The 21,435-nt window shown below is 34.0% G+C and overlaps 4 protein-coding genes across 7 annotated transcripts; 2 read left to right on the top strand and 2 right to left on the bottom strand.

The window, feature by feature from the left end:
• Positions 1 to 1,072: 1,072 nt before the first annotated feature.
• Positions 1,073 to 7,399, top strand: LOC11437348 (uncharacterized). Of its 3 annotated transcripts, none has more exons than XM_003602359.4 (6): positions 1,073 to 1,225; positions 1,349 to 1,744; positions 2,565 to 4,099; positions 5,485 to 5,769; positions 5,899 to 6,073; positions 6,172 to 7,399. In XM_003602359.4, exons 2-6 carry the CDS (start codon positions 1,360 to 1,362, stop codon positions 7,131 to 7,133), a joined length of 3,342 nt encoding a protein of 1,113 aa, XP_003602407.1. In that variant the 5' UTR covers positions 1,073 to 1,225; positions 1,349 to 1,359; the 3' UTR covers positions 7,134 to 7,399. The 3 variants fall into 3 exon arrangements, with proteins under 3 accessions (XP_003602407.1, XP_039687626.1, XP_039687625.1); XM_039831692.1 differs by having other exon boundaries at positions 1,104 to 1,229; XM_039831691.1 differs by lacking the exon at positions 1,073 to 1,225 and having other exon boundaries at positions 1,240 to 1,744.
• Positions 7,400 to 10,247: 2,848 nt separating this feature from the next.
• On the top strand, positions 10,248 to 11,866 carry LOC11444232 (peroxidase 5). Its single transcript, XM_003602357.4, has 4 exons — positions 10,248 to 10,504; positions 10,661 to 10,852; positions 10,942 to 11,107; positions 11,198 to 11,866. Exons 1-4 carry the CDS (start codon positions 10,292 to 10,294, stop codon positions 11,608 to 11,610), a joined length of 984 nt encoding a protein of 327 aa, XP_003602405.1. The 5' UTR covers positions 10,248 to 10,291; the 3' UTR covers positions 11,611 to 11,866.
• Positions 11,867 to 12,079: 213 nt separating this feature from the next.
• LOC11437347 (nascent polypeptide-associated complex subunit alpha-like protein 2) lies at positions 12,080 to 14,288 on the bottom strand. 2 transcript variants are annotated; one of them, XM_003602356.4, is made up of 4 exons: positions 14,064 to 14,288; positions 13,897 to 13,984; positions 12,902 to 13,026; positions 12,080 to 12,612 (listed from the first exon to the last, which is right to left on the bottom strand). In XM_003602356.4, the coding sequence occupies exons 1-4, from the start codon at positions 14,163 to 14,165 to the stop codon at positions 12,265 to 12,267; spliced, it is 663 nt and encodes a 220-aa protein (XP_003602404.1). In that variant the 5' UTR covers positions 14,166 to 14,288; the 3' UTR covers positions 12,080 to 12,264. The 2 variants fall into 2 exon arrangements, with proteins under 2 accessions (XP_003602404.1, XP_003602403.1); XM_003602355.4 differs by having other exon boundaries at positions 12,902 to 13,020; positions 14,064 to 14,287.
• A 958-nt stretch (positions 14,289 to 15,246) lies between these two features.
• On the bottom strand, positions 15,247 to 17,470 carry LOC11446466 (nascent polypeptide-associated complex subunit alpha-like protein 2). Its single transcript, XM_003602354.4, has 4 exons — positions 17,253 to 17,470; positions 17,059 to 17,167; positions 15,989 to 16,107; positions 15,247 to 15,916 (listed from the first exon to the last, which is right to left on the bottom strand). Exons 1-4 carry the CDS (start codon positions 17,355 to 17,357, stop codon positions 15,566 to 15,568), a joined length of 684 nt encoding a protein of 227 aa, XP_003602402.1. The 5' UTR covers positions 17,358 to 17,470; the 3' UTR covers positions 15,247 to 15,565.
• Between the last annotated feature and the right edge of the window lie 3,965 nt (positions 17,471 to 21,435).

Raw genomic sequence — 21,435 nt, 5'->3', positions numbered from 1 at the left:
GCGTTCCTCTTTAATTGTCACTTTTTGAGAAATTTTTTGTTTCTATTTAACTGTCACTTTCAAAGTTCAATGCAACATTAAATGTTGTTTTACAATTATTACCTTTAGATATCTATTACGGAGAGAGAAACATATGAAATGAAATATTAAATTAATAAGGCGATTATAGTAAAAGTAAAAACAATTGTATCAAAAATAGTAACTTATTGATTGTCTTGGTTTGTGTAAAATGTTAAAAAGTTACAATTAAAAAGGAACGGATGTAGTATGTTTTTGGGTGAGAGTAAGTTAGCAACCCTATGTAACATTATTTATTATTTTATGGCTTACATTTATCATTGCTCCACACTTTCACCATATTTTGGCATTAGTCCATGCACTTTTTTTTTGTTTGGCATTGGTCTTTGCACAATGTAAATTTTTTGTCATTGGTCCTTCCGTTAAGTCAAGCAAGACTAATGATCCAGTGGACCAATCATTTCAAACAACTACTTCATCCGATCACATTTATAAACAAAAAAACAACTTTTTAGATTTATTAAATAACTAATGTATATAACCTATACATTTTTTTTACAAGGTAGATGACCTATACATAAACCAAATATATTAGATATTCAATAAACATAAAAAAAAATTGTTTTTTATTTATAAATGTGATCGAAATGACTAATTCTTTTTGGGTGTAAACCGAGTATCATTTGCGTGCAACTGCGGAGACTAATCTCTCTAGGCAAGCTCTCCCTAAGAGTTTTAACGCGCTGATGCATGCCCAAAGTTGGATTCGAACCCAAGACTTTAGTTAAGCTAGAAGAGACACGTTTCATCTCATCTAAGCGCTCTTGAGTATCGAAATGACTAATTCAGTTGAGAATATTTCCACCTCATGTACTTTTTATTTAAAAATCACTTGAAAAACAAAACAGATGAAATAAAATATTTAATTAATTTAAAATTTAAAAATCTACAAATTAATAAATCAGATTCTTATAGATTTGATTGACCCTCAATTTCGTGGAAAGTTGTAACAGATTTGCGTTGCAACAACAGATATGAACGACTACGAGAGCTACGCAGAATTTACCGTATTATTATTATAGTCATCACAAATAAAAGTTTGTTAATATTATAATAAAAAAATCAGAAAAAGCGAAACTGAAATATCACACTCAAACCCTTCACACTCACATTGCAATTTTCTTTCTCCGCATGCTCTTCCTCTTCGGTACGTAACATTACGCAATTTCTATTTCATTTCAATTAATTTCTTTCGTATTTTTGTTTATGATGATGATGATGATGTTAATTAATTATTTAACTTTCGTTGTTGATTATCAATCATAACCAGATCGTTAAACAATGAAGGGTTTTGGGTCATACAACGATTGGCCCTATTACGCTGCTTCATCAAATTTATCAGCTTCTGCTACACCTTTTAGCGTTAATCATCAATATTCAAATCCAATTAAAGAATCTGATTCTGTTTCTGGTGATTCTTCTAATCAATTTGGGTATTCAGATGGAACAAAATCACAACAATATTTCAATTCATCTGATCCTTGGAATTCCTATTATGGATTTACTGCTTCGGACGCACCTTGTCGTTTTGATTATGGTAAGAAGCCTTATGAGTTCGGGTTTTCTGGTAAAGGTAATCAGATTGGTGTTGGGAGTAGTAGTTTTGGTTCGAATCAAGCAAGTTTTACTGGTTCTGCTTTTGATGAAAGGTTGAAGATGAAGTTAGGTATGTTTGCTACTTTGTTTTGTGATTTTTTAATCTCATGACCTCGTTGTAATTGTTGAGATAAAAGTTGATCAAAATCAAACTATGAAGCACTCAAATTGACACTAGACACGACATTGACACTCGACACTGACACGTTGACACCAGTATTAATTTAAAAACAAAAAATGACATAAATAAAGGTAATCACATGTATGAGTGTTGTATCTCTGTCAGACGCAGACAGTGTCCCCTTCGAATCAGAAGTGTCTGTGCCATAGGGAAAGCAAAATGAATTTTGAAAATTTTATTATTATTTTATGTAATTCAAAATAGTTCAGACAAAAATCTGGGTTGTTAGATAGCATTTCTATAAAAATATGTGTGTATGTTATCTCTCATTAGGCGATGTTTTCCTGAAAAGGACTACATGATGTATTTGAAATAAGCACACGTGAAGAATGGAACACATACTTCATTTGAAATAAGCAAGCCTGAAGAAGGGAACATATAAATGCATTTTTTTTTGTCAGCTAAGGATTGTTTATAGTTAGTCAGTAATACAAAATTGATTTTTCAAACTTGTAATAAGGCGTTTTTCTCCAATTGAAATGTCATCTTCTGAAAATATTTTTCAAGGTAAGCTTACTTTCGAGTTGGTAAGATCAATGCTCTCTCTTTGTTTGTAATTAAAACAAAGATTGAAAAGTATTATTGAAAAATGTTCTCAAAGGGACAATTAAGTATGAAAAGAAATAATTCTATTTGGTGATGCCAAATAATAGCAAACAAACTTTTCATCTATGTCAAAATAAGTGTATATTTTTTTTTTTAAATGCAGGTTGTCAAGATATAACTGACAGTCATGGTGAGGTTCCACATATGACTGGTTGGGAGAAACATAGCTTGCCTAAAAGTGCGGATCACATAGATGAGAAATCTTGCTGGTGGAGAACTACCAAACCCATGCCAGTTGATTTTTCGCATACATCAGTTTTGCAATCTCCTTTGTTGTCTCCAGAAACTCATCATGAGGCCCCTTTCAAACTAGCTGTGGATTCAGGGAACCATCACTTTTCATATAGTGGTGCATATGACAAACACTTGGGGAAGCAAGATAAGCTATTAAGAGTTGATACGGTTTCTTCAGCACCTATAACAGGATCAGTTACAGATTTAAACGTTGGCATTTTTGTGCCAGATGGAGACCTTAAACACAATAATTTCTATGATATAAAGGAGGCTCACCCCAAGCCTAGTCTTGGGACTGCTGGTTACTTTGGTTTAGATCATCTCCGCATGCATCTAGATAGAAGTGAACATTCCTCATCAAACAATGCAATGATTCCAGACATGAACGTTTCAGGGGATGTTGTGGATTATCTGCATAAAGCAAGGCATGAATTTCAAAATCCTAATCCAAATCTCGGTCATTTAAGCTTGAGACTCGATGCTATTCAGGGTGTCAATTCTGTTGATAATGCTATTCAGTGTGGTGGCGATCCATGTAATCCTTCTGTAGACTCACCTTGCTGGAAGGGAGCTCCTAATGCTCATTTTTCTTATTATGGATCTTCTGAGGCCTTACCTCCTGACCATCTGCCCAAAAATGAAAAGTACTTTGGTTCTGTTACTCAGGAGCCTCAGAATTTTCTTCCTGAAAGTAATGTCAAAAAGCCATGGGACAGCAGCTTCCAAATGCACATTCCAATTGTTGATCAGGAAACAAGTTCAGCAGGTTCTCCCAGGAAATTTTCAGAAACAAGGTTTGCATTTGAAGATTGCAAGTTAGATGGTGCAGTGGGTGCTGGACCTTTTCAGTCAGAGCCATGTTGTGATTACGGGCTTCAACATCAATATGATACCAAACGGAAGGAAAATAGTGTACCACCAACCAAGCCAATTGATGGTGAGTCTGGATCTTCACATGATGAGCATCAAGTTACAGAGGAAAACAAGTTGATGTCTCAAAAACTATATACCTTAGGCATAGGTGGTGTAGATGCTGGATGCAATAAAAATATATGCTCAATGTCTGGTGCATCTCATATTGAAGGACATGCCTTGCCTTTGTCTTCCTCAGTGGGGGATGCACCTGCTACACCTAAACAATCAGCTGGGAAAGTATCAACTGAGAAATTGGATGTCCAGATGCTGGTTGGTACCATGCAAAATTTGTCACAATTGCTTCTTAATCATTGTTCAACTGATACCTCTGAACTGGAAGAACGAGATTGCAACATCCTTAGAAATGTGATCAGTAATCTTAATACGTGTGTTTTGAAGAATGCTGAGCAAGTTAACCCAGATCAAGAATGTCTTTTCCATCAGCCAGAAACTTCTAGATGTGCTGTGGAATCATGTGAGCCTCAACAGGTATGTACTTATTTCTTCTATTCAATAATAACCCACAGCCCAGCAGAGGATATATGAAATACTTTTTTTATACGAGTTACTGGAAATTTATAATATTTATTTGCCTTATTGATTGATGATATGAATTAAACAAAAACTGAAATTCATTTATTTCCAAACATTTAGCATAGAAGACGAAAACTTTCCAGACTTACATAAACACCTTTCCTGTCCATCATAGTAAACTGGCCTTCATTCAATATGATAATAACTATTGCATCAAACAAAGAAATTACTGAGTAAATACTTTAAAGTCCCCATCTATAGGTTTAAACTTCGTTTGAAGTTTAAAAACATGAGGTCACCAGGGCAATTTGGCCTTGTAAACATTCCAGCCCATGTGATTAGAGTGATTTTGATGTGTTTTCCTATGTTTGGATTGAAAAATGGATTGTAATATAGCTCAAAGAGTGCTTGTGTGGTAGGGAAAAAAACAGAAAAGTAAAGTGTAACAAGAAGAAACAGATAATAAAGATTGATACATACTTAATTTTATAAAATGTAATAACATAAAAAGATATATGTAGCTATAGATGATGTATATAGTAATTTTCTTCTAATTCATAGTGTGTTGACAATATTATGATAGAAACCAATGGGTTGCCAAGGAATTCGAGAGTCTTGGGTCTCTCCCTCCAAGAATTCGAGAGCATTGTTCTCCCAACCAATAACCTGTCCCAAATGAAATGCCTACTGTTTTCTTCCTTCAGTTTCCTATTTCTTTAAAATCTGTCTAATAAATAACTGCCGGTCTAATTACATAACTGCTGCCTAAAACATAACTGACTGTTCTTGCCTAATAACATAATAATTACAGCCTACTATAATAATAAGATGTCTAACATATTAGTTACCTATATTTTTAGAGAGATGAGGATATGGTTCTGGGTTTTTTGGTTCCGTGATAAAATAAGCATAGCAGAGATGAGGATGTTGCATTGGATGTGTGGTAAGACTAGATGGGATAGGTTTAGAAATTGATAATACTAGGGAGTTGGGATAGCACCTATAGTAGAAAAGATAGTGGAAAATAGGCTTAGGTGGTTTGGACATGTAGAGAAGACCTATAGATTTTGTGGTAAGGAGAGTAGATCAGATGGAGGATAGTCAGATCACTAGAGGCAAAGGAAGACCTAGAAAAACTATCAGAGAAACCATTAGGAAAGATTTGGAAATAAATGAGTTGGACCAAAATATGGTTTATGATTGAACATTATGGCGTAATTTGATCCATGTAGCCGACCCCACTTAGAGGGAAAAGGCTTGGCTGTTGTTGTTGTTGATATCGGAGGTAGTATTATTAACCACGATTTCTCCAAATGTTTTCTCTGAATGTGTGTTTCAAGGCTGCCCAGTTAACCAAGATAGGATCGGAGAGCTCAATGGATGAGCTTGAAAATCTGCTTGCTCAAAAGAAAGATCTGTGTTTTGGATCCGGGACGCCACATTGGATGGCTTCGGCTTCCATTTGCCCAAGCGGTGGGGCAGAAACGACAAAGGCAGAGAACATGACTACAGATGATGAGCGTGAAAATCTGCTTGCTCAAGCAGATCTGCCATATTGGATGCCTTCAGACTCCATTGCCCCAAGCGGGAGTGCAAAAATGACAAAGGCAGAGAACATGACTAAGGTAATTTGATATCTCACCCAGTACTCTCTCTCTCTCTATCTCCTGATTCAGGTCTTCAACTAGAAAATGGGGGATATATTACAGTGGAACTTAAAAATTCAATTGTTTTGGTCTACTTTTGATTTATAGGCTATAAAGAATATTCTTAGTGAGAATTTTGATGATGATGGAGCAACGGAGTCTCAGACTCTATTGTATAAAAATCTATGGCTCGAGGCTGAAGCTGCAATATGTTCTGTTTCTTTCAAAGCTCGCTATAATCAAATGAAGATTGAAATGGAGAAACACTCTTACAAGCAAACAGGTTAGCAATTTGTTCCTAGTCTCAATATGACTCATTTTTTATCCTTAATTTTTTGAAGCTAATGTTCTTCTTTTCTATCTTATATAATGATGCTGTAGACATGGAGGAGCAATCAAAATCTGAGGTCATTCCTAGTTTAAGAAGTCAAAATTCTGCAATCGAAGTGAACAAATGTCCAAATTCTGATTCTTCTGCCCAGGATTTGACTGGCTTACATGCTATAAATCCAGAGGAACTCTCTCAGTTGAAATTTTCTTCTGACATGAACAGGCCTAATTCACTGACACCCGAAGCAGAGGGTAGTCAAAGCTTGTATAGTTTCATCCGGAATTATGCTGTTTCTGGCACAAACAAGAAGGCGGCTGGAAACGACAAGGCTTCTGTTATGGCCAGATACAATGTTATTAAATCCCGAGCTGATCAGCCATGCATCAATACTGATGATTTGGAGACACCATCAAACATAGCAGACAAGTTGGCGTCTAGAGAAATAGATAATCAAAACCAGGTCAATTTCTGTCAGGATTTTCCCATTCCTGGAAAAAACAAGGCTGACTATGAGACATCTGTTTTTGCCAGATACAATGTTATTAAATCCCGAGCCGATCAGTCATGCATCAATGCTAATGATTTGGAGACACCATCAAACATAGCAGACAAGTTGGCATCTAGAGAAATAGATAATCAAAACGAGGTTAATTTCTGTCAGGATTTTCCCATTCCTGGAAAAAACAAGGCTGATTATGAGACATCTGTTTTGGCTAGATTTCATATTCTTAAATCCCGGGCTGCTGAAGATTCAAGCTCTGTATCTTCAACAGAGAAACTGTTTGAATTTTCTGGCAAAGGAATCGAGGACACAATAACTACAAAAGATGCATTAGAGGGTGAGAGTTTGGATGCCAATCTCAATTCTTACACTGCTGTGGACAAATCAATTCCAAAGGAGATTCATCTGGATTCGGAGGATATTGAAGAAGCTGAGCGCTGCAGAACCTACAAGTTTCAGCTTCCTAATTATCACTCTGATGGCTTTGCATCAGACTGGGAACATGTATAGAAGAGGAGCTTGTTGGGCAAGAAACTGCTAAGAGTTGGATTATATGACTGAATAAATTTTCATGCATTAGTGTTCTTTATTATCTTTTATCAGACATAGATACTGCAGAATTTGATCTTTAACTCTTACCATGTTTTGTATATAACCCCGTCAGCATTTCTTTTCTTTATTATCTACATTGTGCGTACTTACTCAATATTGCTTGTGTAGTGTGACCATCATAATAAACAAGCATCGGGCTTAGATTTGCATGTTTTCTCTGAGAACGTAAGACATGTATTCTTTACCATTTTCTTTGACAGCTTAAAAATGGAATGTTTGAAAATACATACCATGTTTATGCATTAGGTAACGAGGTTTCGGTGCAACAGATCCTCTAGGTATAATGAGGTTTCGGTGCAACAAATGCTTTAAGTATTCGAGACATTTTCATAAATTTCCACAAATACTGGGATTTTTGCTTATTAATAGTTACGTTTTTATTTTATTTTATTCTAAAAAAAGACTCTATTTGTCTTCTCTGGCTTTACTTTATTGGGATTTTGGCTTATCGATAATGATAGTTACGTTTTTATTCTTTATCACGAATTTCATTCTTACGAATTTCACTCATACTTATATGCTTATGTGCATCAATTACTTGCGTTAGATTTCGGTTCAATTAGTTGTGTGGTTGTACTCTGAAAAATTTAGTAACAAATTATGTCGGTTTTTTTAAGGGTTTAATTTATTATGTTTGATGACTAAAAAAATGAGAAAAGTTATTTTGACGAATTATTCTACACTGCATTTTTATAAGATTGTCAATTTAATACTACCTCCGGTCCTATTTATAATAGAAATTTAGGTCAACAAAAGTGAATGTATTTGGACTGAATTTTGAACTAGATACATCAACTTTTGTTGACCCAAAATTCTCTTATAAATAGGACCGGAGGGAATAATAATTTTTTTCTCTCTTATAATCAAACTACTCCCTCCGTCTCTTAATGTTTGACGTTTTAGAAAAATAAAAAGGTCGCAAAATTATAGTTGCTTTGTGATTTTTATGTGGAATTAAATTATTTTTTCCAACTTTGCCCTTCATGCCTTTTACTCCTCTGTCTATCGGTAATTGCATGTTTCTTTCTTGAAAACAACCATCTTGAGCCATGTGTGAAATCATGTCATTTAATTGGCTCGGCTGTATTTATACCACCTTTGTAATTAATGTCTTAATGTGACTTTTAATCTTTCAAATAATTTAACTTTAAATAAATGTAACTTTAAATAATAAAATAATTAAATAGTGAGGTTAGTTTGATAAAATTAGTATGTCTGTTGACTAATTTATTGTCTTTCTTAATTTGCGTGTAAACACTTTAAACGACTATAATTTAGAGACGGAGTGAGTAACATTTAGCTTTATATATTTTTATGATTGTTTCAAAAGCTAACACGTTTTAGTTGTTCAAATATCAAACTTCTATTTATCAAAAAAATATATATATCACTTTTCTAATGAAATTTATAATAAAGTTATAACAACTCCTTTTCTTTTGCTGGCCTGGGCTATATAGGGTTTTAGGTTGTTTTGGTCATGATACAACCACTTCTAAAAAATATTAAGTTTTTTTTTTAGGGAAAAAATATAAGTTTGTTGTATACACAAAATAAGTTTAATAATATAACCCTATAATTATTTTGAGATATTAAGAGGATCTAAATCTGCAAACCAACGCTTATACGAGTATTGATCATCACTATTTTACAAAAAAAAAAAAAAAAAAGAACTTTATACTCCAAACTTAGAGTAAGAGTAATATTGCTCTTGAGTAAAAAAAAAAAAGTAACATTGCTCATCACTATTAATTAATCAATGAATACCATTTATTTTTAATAAAAAAAAATGATTTTTAAGATAACACTACTAATATATTATGAAATAAAATATTTTTTATGGAAACAATTTAATTGTTTTGAATTTACTTTTCGAATTCATGAGTCATTGTTTAGACTCCTAAACAGCTACAAATGTTGAGTTGAGTCTCAAGCAGAAGTGCAATTATCATTATTAATATGGAAAATTCTATGGTGAAGTCATAACACTATAACATCAAAATTGTAATGAGTAATACCCCACTGTTTGTACAATGACATCAAAAGTTCAGTCCTCATAGTATCATCAATTCATCAGATTAACAAGACTACACTTAATCTAATTTTATCCTACCTTGCTATAAGCGTAACACCCCACAAAGTGTAACACTTAAGACTATCACATAATATCATCAACGTTGTTCGCATGTTAAAGATTCCAACGATAAAATAGTACCTGTAAGTCCAAGATGTTGCAAGCATTACTAGATGAATTACTATTGATCATTAATCAGTAATCAACAATTTAAAAATGAATCAATCGTTAAAATCAAAATTAACTTTATCAAAAAAGTCAATTTCCTGACTGCACCGTAGAAGCTCATGTGATATAAACTTAATGGTAATATCAAAATAGGTCCCACAAAAAAAAAAAAAAAAAAATAAAGGTAATATCAAAATAGGGACTTTGTGATTGCAGAATATAGATAAAAACAAAAGAGATATGTATGATCCAAGTAGGATACATGAGAAGAACAATCAATGAAGCAGGTATATGAATGTCATTCCAAACACCGACAGACAGTTCTCTAAGGTTTTGGTTTCCATTTTCATAATCACCCTGTCACAATCCACCTAATCCAGTTAAGGAAAAACTGAACCATGACAAATAAAATAGCAATAAATCTGAAAATCATTTTTCATAATGCATGCCTTCTTTCCCGGATTCTAACAAAGCAACAAAAAACTATCGAATAGATTAGGCATGCACATTATCTAACACAATTTTTTGAGAGTCTATTATATTTACTAATCTACTCAACTTTAACAACTGATTTGGATTTTCATGCACTCAAGTCAACTAAAATTTTGAGATGTGTCATTTTATGTAACTAAAGCTAACTTGTTCTGCTTGTCCTTTCTTATAGGCTATAGCTCTACTCAAATACTATGACGTTTAAGCATATTTATCACATGGCACTTAGGGTGGGATAATCCCATTAATCACTTCCCTTCTATTGTATAAATAGGTTATAAATATGTCATAAGCTTACCACAAAGAGATATAGTATTCAGTGAAAATGAATCCGAAAAAACTTAATTATGCAATTATAGTTTTGGTCATATATTTTTTGAATGGAAATGCTCATTCTCAGCTGGAGGTTGGGTTTTATACTTATTCATGTGGCATGGCTGAGTTCATTGTAAAAGATGAGGTCCGAAAAAGTTTCAATAAGAATCCTGGAATTGCTGCTGGACTTGTAAGAATGCATTTTCATGATTGCTTTATCAGAGTAAGTTATAATTAAAAGCCATTTGTAACGTAATGTTGCACCTTGCACACAATGCTTAGTAGTTGTTCGTTCATTAAGATATACATTTTGGAAATCACCAACGCAATTAAAAGCCATTTTGTGACGCCATTAACTTAACCGTATTGTTAATTGTAGGGGTGTGACGCATCGGTACTTCTCGATTCTACTCTCTCAAACATTGCAGAGAAAGACTCTCCAGCCAATAAACCAAGTCTCAGAGGGTTTGAAGTTATTGATAATGCAAAGGCTAAACTTGAAGAAGAATGCAAAGGAATTGTTTCATGTGCTGACATAGTTGCATTTGCAGCAAGGGATAGTGTGGAGTTGGTAAGTGTATCTACTTTGTTTGTGCTAGAAACATTTGAAGGTAAGTTCTTATTTCAGAAGGACCCTAAATCATTCCTTATTTCATGCAGGCTGGAGGGCTTGGCTATGATGTTCCTGCGGGAAGAAGAGATGGGAAAATATCACTAGCTTCAGATACAAGAACAGAATTACCTCCTCCAACTTTCAATGTTAACCAACTCACTCAACTCTTTGCAAAGAAGGGGTTAACACAAGATGAAATGGTCACTCTCTCTGGTAGGATTTTCATGATAATTAATTAACACTTTTGAGATTGTTTATCTTATAGCTTAAATTTGTATGAAGCGTGTATTTTTGTTTATGCAGGTGCACACACCATTGGTCGGTCTCATTGCTCCGCTTTCAGCAAGAGATTATACAACTTCAGCAGCACTTCAATCCAGGATCCAAGTTTAGATCCCTCATATGCTGCACTATTGAAGAGGCAATGTCCACAAGGCAACACAAACCAAAACTTGGTGGTTCCAATGGACCCCTCTAGCCCTGGAACTGCAGATGTAGGATACTATAATGATATATTGGCAAATAGAGGCTTGTTCACTTCTGATCAGACTCTCTTAACCAACACTGGAACAGCCAGAAAAGTTCATCAAAATGCCAGGAATCCATATCTATGGTCAAACAAATTTGCAGATGCAATGGTAAAGATGGGACAGGTCGGTGTCTTGACAGGTAATGCTGGAGAGATTAGGACAAATTGCAGGGTGGTCAATAGCTAGATATGGTGTTGAAGGACTGAAGTTCCTGCAGTATTAAAGATTTTATTAATTCTGTTGTGTTTCATTTGGTTTTGGCTACTTAATTACATAGCCAACAACTTTGCTTTGGTTTATTTTCTGTGTAACTGTGGCATTCATTTGTGAGTTGATTGTGGCCCTTCTACTTTTCTTGAAATACACAGCTTGTAGCCTTGTCATATGCAACAAGAATTTACCCATGTTATCGAATAAATTCTTCTGTATGCATAATTGCAAAGATCAGTGCACCCCCATCAAATATAGCTTCATCCCACTTTACAAAGGTCCAGGGATATGAGCCTTTAAATGTCGCACTGAAGGATACTATAAATCAAAAAATAGGAGTGAACAAATTTCTCAAGCTGCAAAGTGTAGACAAAATTTCCAAACGTCTTAAGAGACGAGCCCTGCCAAGTTAAACCTCATCATCATATATAATGGCGCAATAAAATAGAGCTCGAATATAACAACAAAAGAATATGATCATTGATCATCCCGTAGTACAATATTCAGAGCATAACAAAAATTATAAGGTAAACTAAATCATATCATCATAGTCATAGATACGATTTGGCTACATTCTCTTAAAGGATTGCACTTGTTCCAAAAACATTCCAAAAAAACAAAAAGCAAAAATTAATTAGTCAGTTCCATGATGGCACCAACAATGTCACCATTGTGAGTTTTAAGAGCCTTGACAGCCTTGGCTTTTGACACTCCTGCTTGTGTCATTACCAGCTCAATGTCGTGGGCCTCCACGCCAGTTTCATCAACCTCCTCTTCCTCTTCAGGCTGTGCTCCATCAGCTGCAGCACCTTGTTCTTGTTTTGCCATAATAGATCCCATGTCTGGCATCCTGAACTGTTGAGCAGCTTGCGTCTGCAACTGAGAGCTCAGGTCCTCTATTTTTGCCTCCCCAAATATAACATAGGTCTCTGAATTAGGACTCTTGAAGACATCAGGTTTCGAGATGAAAAACATAACCTAACAAGGTATAAAGTAATTAAGTTAGATGCCTCCCCCGTCCACCATAGATCACAGAAAGAACGTGTGTGTGTGTGTGTGTGTGTGTGTGTGTGTGTAAACAATAACTAGCCTTGTCAATCACGAATCGCAAAAGATAGTGGTTTGTTCAAATTCCATTGTGCTACATGACTATAGCACTGCAATAGACGCCATTTGACAGCACTTTGCACTTAATAGCGTATTGCAAAACAATAACCATTAGCTTAAATTCCTCTACATCTATTTGACAACAGGGATAACAACTCACATTTTTTGTTCTCTTGATTGTTACCCTAGTAACACCATCAATGGGTTTTAGTCCCAACTTCAACATTGCTTTTCGACTCTTCTTCTCACTTCTGCTTTGCTTTGAACCTTCAGTACCACCTACATCTCGAAGTCCAAATAAATAAATCAGCAGATAACATCAGAGGGCACACATGTATATGGTAATTGCAATTGAAGATACATAATAAAAAGGAAATGCACATTGTGATTTCTCTAAGTCAAAAAGTCCTATAGGTTATAACTATGACCCTGAAATTTGTGACACTTACTGATTTTGCCAAAATTAGCACTGCAGTGAACTTTGTTTTATATCATTGAAATAGAATATTTATATCAGTGTCGGGCATTAACACGTGTCGGACAGGACACGTTTTCTATCAGAAATGTTGGTGCTGCAAGGAGTTAACATGAGTCCATTATCTATAAAAATAATATGTTCAACTATAATCTATGTTGCATAGGTACGGGTACGATACCCATAACAAGAATGCAACAATTCTTAAAAAATTAAGGTACCAGTACGTCAATATATAATATAACATGAAAGAGTTAAATTCACAAAAAAAAGTATCAAAGAGATTAAAAATGTAAAAAAAATTCTAAGGTTGGTTGCAATAACAAAGAAACTCAAATGCACAAATAATATCATATATTATTATTATTATATTAATAAAGTCACAAATTTCACTTCCAATAGAAACGCAAATAACCCAAAGTACCATACACGTACCAGTAGCAGGTATATATGTGGTACAGGTACGTCACCGACTTTACAAGAACTAAGTTTTACACGTACACTATACAAAAGGCTCAAAATTTAAAATTGTAAGATAGTACAAATGGAACAACAACATTGTCAGTAATTATATTTGTTCTACATGGTAATTGGTAACTTTGACCTTAATCAATTTTTTAGAATGACAATAAACGATGTTAATAATACTATAAGATACTAAAAAGGAATAGCGGTTCTACCTTGAGGGGATTCGTCATCTTCTTCGTCCTCAGATTCGTCTTTGTCGTCATCGTTGTCGTCCTCTACAATAGGAGCATCGTCTTCTTCCTAAGAAAAAAAAAAACAGATCGTGGAATTAAGTAAATGAGAGAGGAAACCAAAATAGATATAAGGAAAAAGAGGAAACCTGGGGAAGAGGTTTGTTCTTGAGCGTTGTTTCGTCAACGGAGGGAAGTTGTTGGTCGGCGGCTCCGTCGGCGGCAGCGTCAATAATGGGACCTGGAGACATGGCTAACGATATTGCACTCTACTTTCACCTGAGAGAGAGAGAGAGAGAGAGAGAGAGAGATTAGATAGGTTAACGCTACTGATACAACACTCACTCAACACGTGCGAATGAATGAAAGAAATGAGGATGACACATTCATTCACCACTCTCTCTCCTCATCAAATGGTTGGGCCAAAACATCTTTAAGCCCCACTCCACCATCCAGTATGCCACTCGTCTTGGAAACTTTTAACCCTACCCCCCACAAACCATTTTACTATTTCACCTTTTACTTTCAACTATTTCGGAATTACACTCATTCACCCTTTAGAAGTTTTTCAAGGTTAATTAAAAGACGGAAATTAAACTTGAGTCAAGTTTATAAAAAAAAATTATATATCTTTTTTTCACAAATGTAAAATTTTAATGTTGTGGTTAACATGATAGAAATTTACCGGTTCAAATCATATCATATCATATCTAGACAAACTTCTTTGATTGGAGGATTAGGGAGCTCATCTAGGTTGCACTTAAGGTTAAAATGACATGGAGGTTTTTTGTTCAAACTCGAACAAAGTAGAAATATATGAACAAAACAACTAGTAATATTAATATTGACTGTTAAAATAAATTGTTTTAAGTTTATCAGTTCATAAATTTTGCTTAGGTAAGCTTACCCGTTTACCAGAATTCAATACGAACTACTCATTTTTGCTCCGAGGAGCTTGATAGGAAAATGAATAAAAAAAGTGAATTAAAATGAAATGTTTTAGTTTATTTATATATATGGACAAAGTGGGAGGTTCAGTCAAACTGTGAAGACAGGCAGATAATTACAGTGGTGTGGAGTAAAAAATTTCTAGGACACAATATATTTCATTTGTTCTACATTTATCTACACTCCACACCTTTAATAATTCAGTCTGTCAAAAATAGTTTAAGAATGCACTGTTTTTTTTCTTATCGATTAATACATGCTACAGCGGCTAGAAGCATGTTTAAAACAGCATTTTAAATGAAAACACTTAATTTACAAAATCTCAAAAAACTGTAAAACAATATATTGTAAAAAATAAACTTAACCAACAAGTCTTGTACAATATTTGTCAAAAGAAAAAGGGATTCATATATAGAAAGTTGCTCCGAGTATAGGTAAAACAAAAACAACACTATCTAAACAAACATGTGATCATTCTGTCGAAAAAAAAAAAGAACATGTGATCTTAATGTCACCCCTTGAATTTTCTAGGAAACAGAGAACGCAACAAATTCATCAGGGAAATGGTACACCTAGTAAACATATAGACGCTTTAATAAGGTGATACGGTCTTGGTGGCTACAGTAACTTAAAATACTAGTTCCAAAATTATTCCACAGAAAAAATACAAAGAGAACACAACCCAATTAAACGCAAAACCCGATCAAGTAGTGAGCTCCATGATGGCACCAACAATGTCCCCATTGTGAGTCTTGAGAGCCTTGACGGCCTTGCTCTTAGACACTCCCGCTTGTGTCATAACCAAATCAATGTCATGGGGCTCCACACCAGTTTCATCAATTTCCTCTTCTTCCTCCTCAGGAATTGCTCCGGAAGCTGACGCACCTTGATCTTGTTTTGCCATTACAGATCCCATATCTGGCATCCTGAACTGCTGAGCAGCTTGTGTCTGCAGCTGAGAGCTTAAATCCTCTATTTTAGCTTCCCCAAATATTATGTAGGTCTCAGAATTTGGGCTCTTGAACACATCAGGTTTTGAGATGAAAAAAAGTATCTGAGGCAGAAAATAATTTGGTTAGAAGCTGCATTTACATAAATCACACACAGGAATATATGTACAACTAACATTTTTGGTTCTCTTGATTGTGACCCTACTAACGCCAGTGACAGGTTTCAATCCAAGCTTAAGCATAGCTTTTCGGCTCTTCTTCTCGCTTCTGCTTTGCTTTGAACCATCAGCACCAGCTGCATCACAATGTCCAACAAAACTGATTATTGAAAATTATAAAGACATGGAATGCCAAATAAATGCAATACAGCATTGATTAAATAAAAAGTGAAAGAAATCAAGAACACAAATTGCTATTTTGGAACAGTTGTATACAGTGACAACATGAAAAGAACCGCAAACATTATAGGAGCAATAAGAGCAAGCTCAGTTGAAAGAAACAGTGTAGCCAAAGACTACATAAGTGGCCATCCCTCTTGGTAATCGGGCACCATCGAATCAGAGACTACTGGTCTAATAGGACCACCTTTGTGTTTTGGATTCGGGAAAGGCGTTTGCCTTAATAAAATTAGATATACGGAAACTAAGATAAGACATGGCCATCTGGCTAGTTTATCAGGGATATCGAAGGTAACAAAATTCAGAACGTCAAAAATTAAGCTGTCAATCTTAGGGCCTCACAGCTGCAACCAACTTAGGATATGGCAAATTGAAAACTTGTTTTTTTCCATGAATATTGTGTTTGGGAAATTCATTTATGTATAAAACATTTAATCAAATGTTTAACTGATTTCTTGTTATCTAACAGTAAACATTCTTCTGCATTAACGTTCACCCATTTCAGGTCATCTCTCTCACAGTCAAAGCTTTAAAAACATAAACCACCAAGGTATCTCTTGCAAATTCTCAAGCATAAATTGACTGAATACATTACCAACAGTACAAATGATAAATTTGAGCATCAACACTTTGTTAATTAAGACTAAATTAATGAAAATATTGGTTTTAGCAAGACAAAAAAACAGAAATAAACCAATAACCAAAAGACTAGTTACAGTTTCTGATAATAGGTTAGATCTCGTGGGTATTACTAATTACATAACTAAACCCAAACCCTAGAAAAAATATTGATGATAACGAGAAACATTTGATATAGAATTAATTAGGTTAAAAGTGAAAGGAAAGACCTAGAGCGTCTTCCTTGTCATCATCGTCCTCGTCATCATCGTCTTCATCATCATCTTCGTCGTCTTTGTCGTCATCCTTGACGTCCTCGATAATTGGAGCATCATCCTCCTAAAACATCGTAAGAACAAATTAATACACAGAACAGAAACATAAACGAATCTTGAAATGAAGTATAAATAAAAAGGAAGGTGACCTCGGGTTGGGGTTTCTTCTTGAGAGTAGTTTCGTCAACAGAGGGGATTTGTTGTTCAACTTCGGATTCAGTGGCTGGTGCGTCAATAACTGGACCTGGAGCCATGGTTTTTGAGATTGAGAATTTGACTCGGTGATTGATCACTGTGTCTGTGTGTGAAGTGATGAGTACAGAAAAGATGGATTAGATAGAGAAAGAGATAACAACACTCTAGCTACCCTACTTATTCCGCCTCAAAACTTAACAAGGGTTTCGACATTTTTTTGGGCCTTTCATTTTGAGGCCCAGCTTAGTTTATTCATTTCGCCTTTGTTTGATAAAAATAGCGGATGACTGATAAGCTAGCTGATGGCTGATAGTTTATAGCTAAGGATTGCTGATAAGCTACTTGAAGTATTTGATAAAATTAGCGGTTCAATTAGCTGATAGATGCAAAATTAGATAAAAGGATATTTTTAATTCATAATAAAGTTTATATCAATTAATATTTAAAATATTTAAAAATTAAAAATTGTTAATTTAATATTATTATTAATTTATATTTATTTTCATTTGCCTCAAAAAATTAGATATAAAGTGTAAAAGAATTTAAACGTAACAATAAATAAAATATAGTTTGTACAAATATATATATATATATATATATATATATATATATATATATAGTGAAGGTAAACGTACCGTTCCCAGTTTTTTTCTTGGAGAAAATTATTATCCTTGTTCTTATTCTCTACAATTCTTATATATCACACAAAAATAATGTGTCATTTCGCAAAAAAAAAAAGGTGACATTAAGTATTGAAATAGTCCCACAAAAAAAACATAACAATTGTAACGGAAAAAAACTTAAATGTATCAGTAAAAAAAATATCTTTTTCTATTGAGAAAAAAAAGGATCTTTCATTCATAAAAAAAAAATAGCATTCATATTTAAAACATATGTATTTTAATTTATAATATAATAAATGATTAAGGGTAAAAAAGGAATTTAGTTAGAATAATAAGGGTAAAACTGGAATTAAAAGTGAGAAACTATAAGCTATAAGCTCAAACGCTACTTGGAATAGCTTCTGAAAAATAGCTTATAAGCTCGTGAAATAAGTTATAAGCTCATGATGAAAAAGTGTTATTAAATAGAACTTTTTTTGTCAAACGAACTTATAAGCTAAGAGTTATAAGCTCTTTTTTAGGTGTTACTAAACAGACCCTTCATCTTCTCTTCAATTTTATTTTATTTTATTTCACATATTAAACTTATTGATTTGTAGTACGATATATTTACCATTCACATTACAAATGCTTCCTATTTCAAAGAAAGAATTTCATTTTCTATGATGTACTAAACAATGGGGATTAGCCTTCCCTTCAAAAAAAAAAAATGGGGATTAGCCTTGTCGTGCTCCTGTGCGGTGATGTACACAGAGCTTTCATGCATCTTTCTGGTGCTTTCTTGAGGAGAATTTGACCCTCACATTATTGGACTGTTTATTGGGATCTTGCATCTGCCTTTTAGCTGGTCTGAAACACTTATAGTTGCATATAAATTAAATTATAATATAAATAATCTAACAAAATGACATAATTGTGAGATAATTAAAATTCTTAAAGCAACTATTTTACTTGTCAGTTTTTTAAAAAAGAATTAATTGTTTTGTACGTCTCTAAAATATTTGAAATTTGTTATTTAAATAACCAAAAAAAAAAAACAATTGTGATTGAAGGATAAAATGGCAAACCCCATGAGTTTAGCTTAGTTGGTAGAAATATTGCATATTATATGTAGGGGTCGGGTTCGAACCCCAAACACCCTACTTCTCCACAATTACTAACTAATACTAGTTATTTCGTATTGGAAAAAAGCTTGAGAAAATAATGCTGAGAAAATCTCCACATTATTTCCTCAAGTTTAAGTTGGCAATATTTTAGTCCTTTCCCCGAAAGAAAACAACCCAGCTACTGATGTTAGCAAGCAAAGGCTAGATAAAGTTTGGTATTCAACTTTAAAAACGGATGGAGAAACTGTGGTTGTTTTTGTATTTCTAGAATAAAACAATAAACTTGCTATGATTTCTACAAGTTATTGTTTTCTAGGAAGAAGGTTTCATGTCTAGCTAGCTGACCCACTTTCTTCAAGCAACTCAATAGTATATATATTTGCCGTGAATATCAAGAATTTAACTCTAAGCAATTTAGACCCCGACATAATTTAGTGTGCCTAAACCTATGATTGCGAAATTCTTATCCAGATGGAAGTTGGGTTTCAGAATGATCGTCACTAGCCAAAACAATAACATCCAGATATACCAAAAAAATAGTAAACTGAGGGCCAAAACTAAAGATGAAGCGATCGTTTTTTTAGGATTGTATATATCTTAAAGAAATCAAAGTTGATAACAACTTTGAATATCATTTCCTTAAAAAAAAATTGAATATCATTGTATATGGGCCTGTTTGAGACCATAGATGGAGTTATGAAACTTACAGATTGTAGTTAAACATGGAACAGAACCAAGAATCTTGATACCATATAGATTTATTTTTTGAAGATGATACCATATAGATTTATTCATTGGGGTCTCCAAGTAAAAAGAGCACTATTGACATCAAGTAGCCTTTGATGGCAGCAAAGACAGACAAATTTCTGACGATGCTAAGTTTGGCCACCGGAGAAAAGGCATCATTACTTGAGGATAGATTACATACATCAAGTAGCCTCTAACTGGGTTTGTTTCTGATTCTATTTGATTGCATTACAGGGGGCCTGAAATGAAGGTTCACTTTATAAAATGCTTAGAGAAGCCTAGGAAAGTAGGTGAAAATGATAAGTCATTCTAAAGGCACATACATGTATAAATGATCATAATTATATTTCAAGATAAAAAATGATTCCAAAGTCTAACACATTTTTTGATCAGCCCCCAAAATTTTATTTAAAGATTAGTATAATTGCCATCTCAATTATTTGGTTTCTTTTTCCTATGATCAATCTATGAGAAAGAATGACAACCATTTGCTCAAATCTTAATGGTGTATTTCACCAAGTTTAATAGACTAGTATCAGTGTAACATTTTGTAGCTGACAGTGCTAATATACCTTCCTCGTTTGATGCCAGTTCCAAATGTAATTAAGCATACAACATTAAAGAATGAGATTTTACTGTTTTAGGCCCCAACATTAAAGAATGACCGCAGTTTCTTGCACACATTAAAATTTGTATCTTTGTAATCTTTCCATAGGGAAAAATACATCTTTTATTACACAATAACTATTATATAGTTACTTATATGATGATTCACTAAAGAGGATTGCTATATAAAGCGAAAAGGGCACAAAACACGCTAGGAGGCAATGTTTATATTTTGTTCACGTCATGATATTTGCCTTCGGGTTCAATTCTCTATCCCATTCCTCGCTATACATATCTTTTCCCTTCACTAAAACATGAGAGGATGTTGAATCTTGAAGAATACAGAGAGTTTGCACAAGAGACGTGCAAAGCCGGAAAAAGTCTCATTACTAACTAATACAATACCTACAAGATTAAGATAATTCTTTCGCATTGGGAAAAAAAACTAGAAAACAATGCAGAGAATATTATTTCCTCAAGTTTAAGCTAGCATGTCAGCCAATTTTGAGCAGAAGAAGGAGCAGACAGTAAGTGAATGAGACTACTTTGAAATTCTAACTGCAATTTGTTTAGTGCTTTCGTGAAATATATTTAGTGTTGTGTGCAATGTTTTAGTCCTTTTCCCAACAGAAAACAACCGAGCTACTGAAGTTAGCAAGCAAGGCTAGATAAAGTTTGGTATTCAACTTCAAAAACGGATGAGAAACTGTGGTTGTTTTTGTATTTCTCAAATATCAAAGAATAAAACAATAACTTGCTACAGAATTTCTAGAAGTGAGACTGTTGGCCATCTCACAAATATGCAAAACCTAAGAGCTTAAGTGAAGAAAAGATAGTAGCAAGCCTTTAACTAGAGAACATGAGGTAGTAAAGTACTTTGGTAAAAAGTTGGTAATGCACTTGGTTTAAAACAAAATGGAGTTGCTGCACAGCAAAGATTACATATGTCCTTGTTGTACTCAAGTACAATACAACTATAAGCCAATTAGCTTGCAGTCAGCCTTTTTTTTTATTGAAAAAATCTAAATAAAAAATGAAGGACTCAAATAGTATAC

The sequence above is a fragment of the Medicago truncatula genome, chromosome 3 (assembly GCF_003473485.1).
Source record: "Medicago truncatula cultivar Jemalong A17 chromosome 3, MtrunA17r5.0-ANR, whole genome shotgun sequence".
In the NCBI taxonomy this organism is placed as follows: Eukaryota; Viridiplantae; Streptophyta; class Magnoliopsida; order Fabales; family Fabaceae; genus Medicago; species Medicago truncatula.
This window is presented reverse-complemented; position numbering and strand designations above follow the sequence as displayed.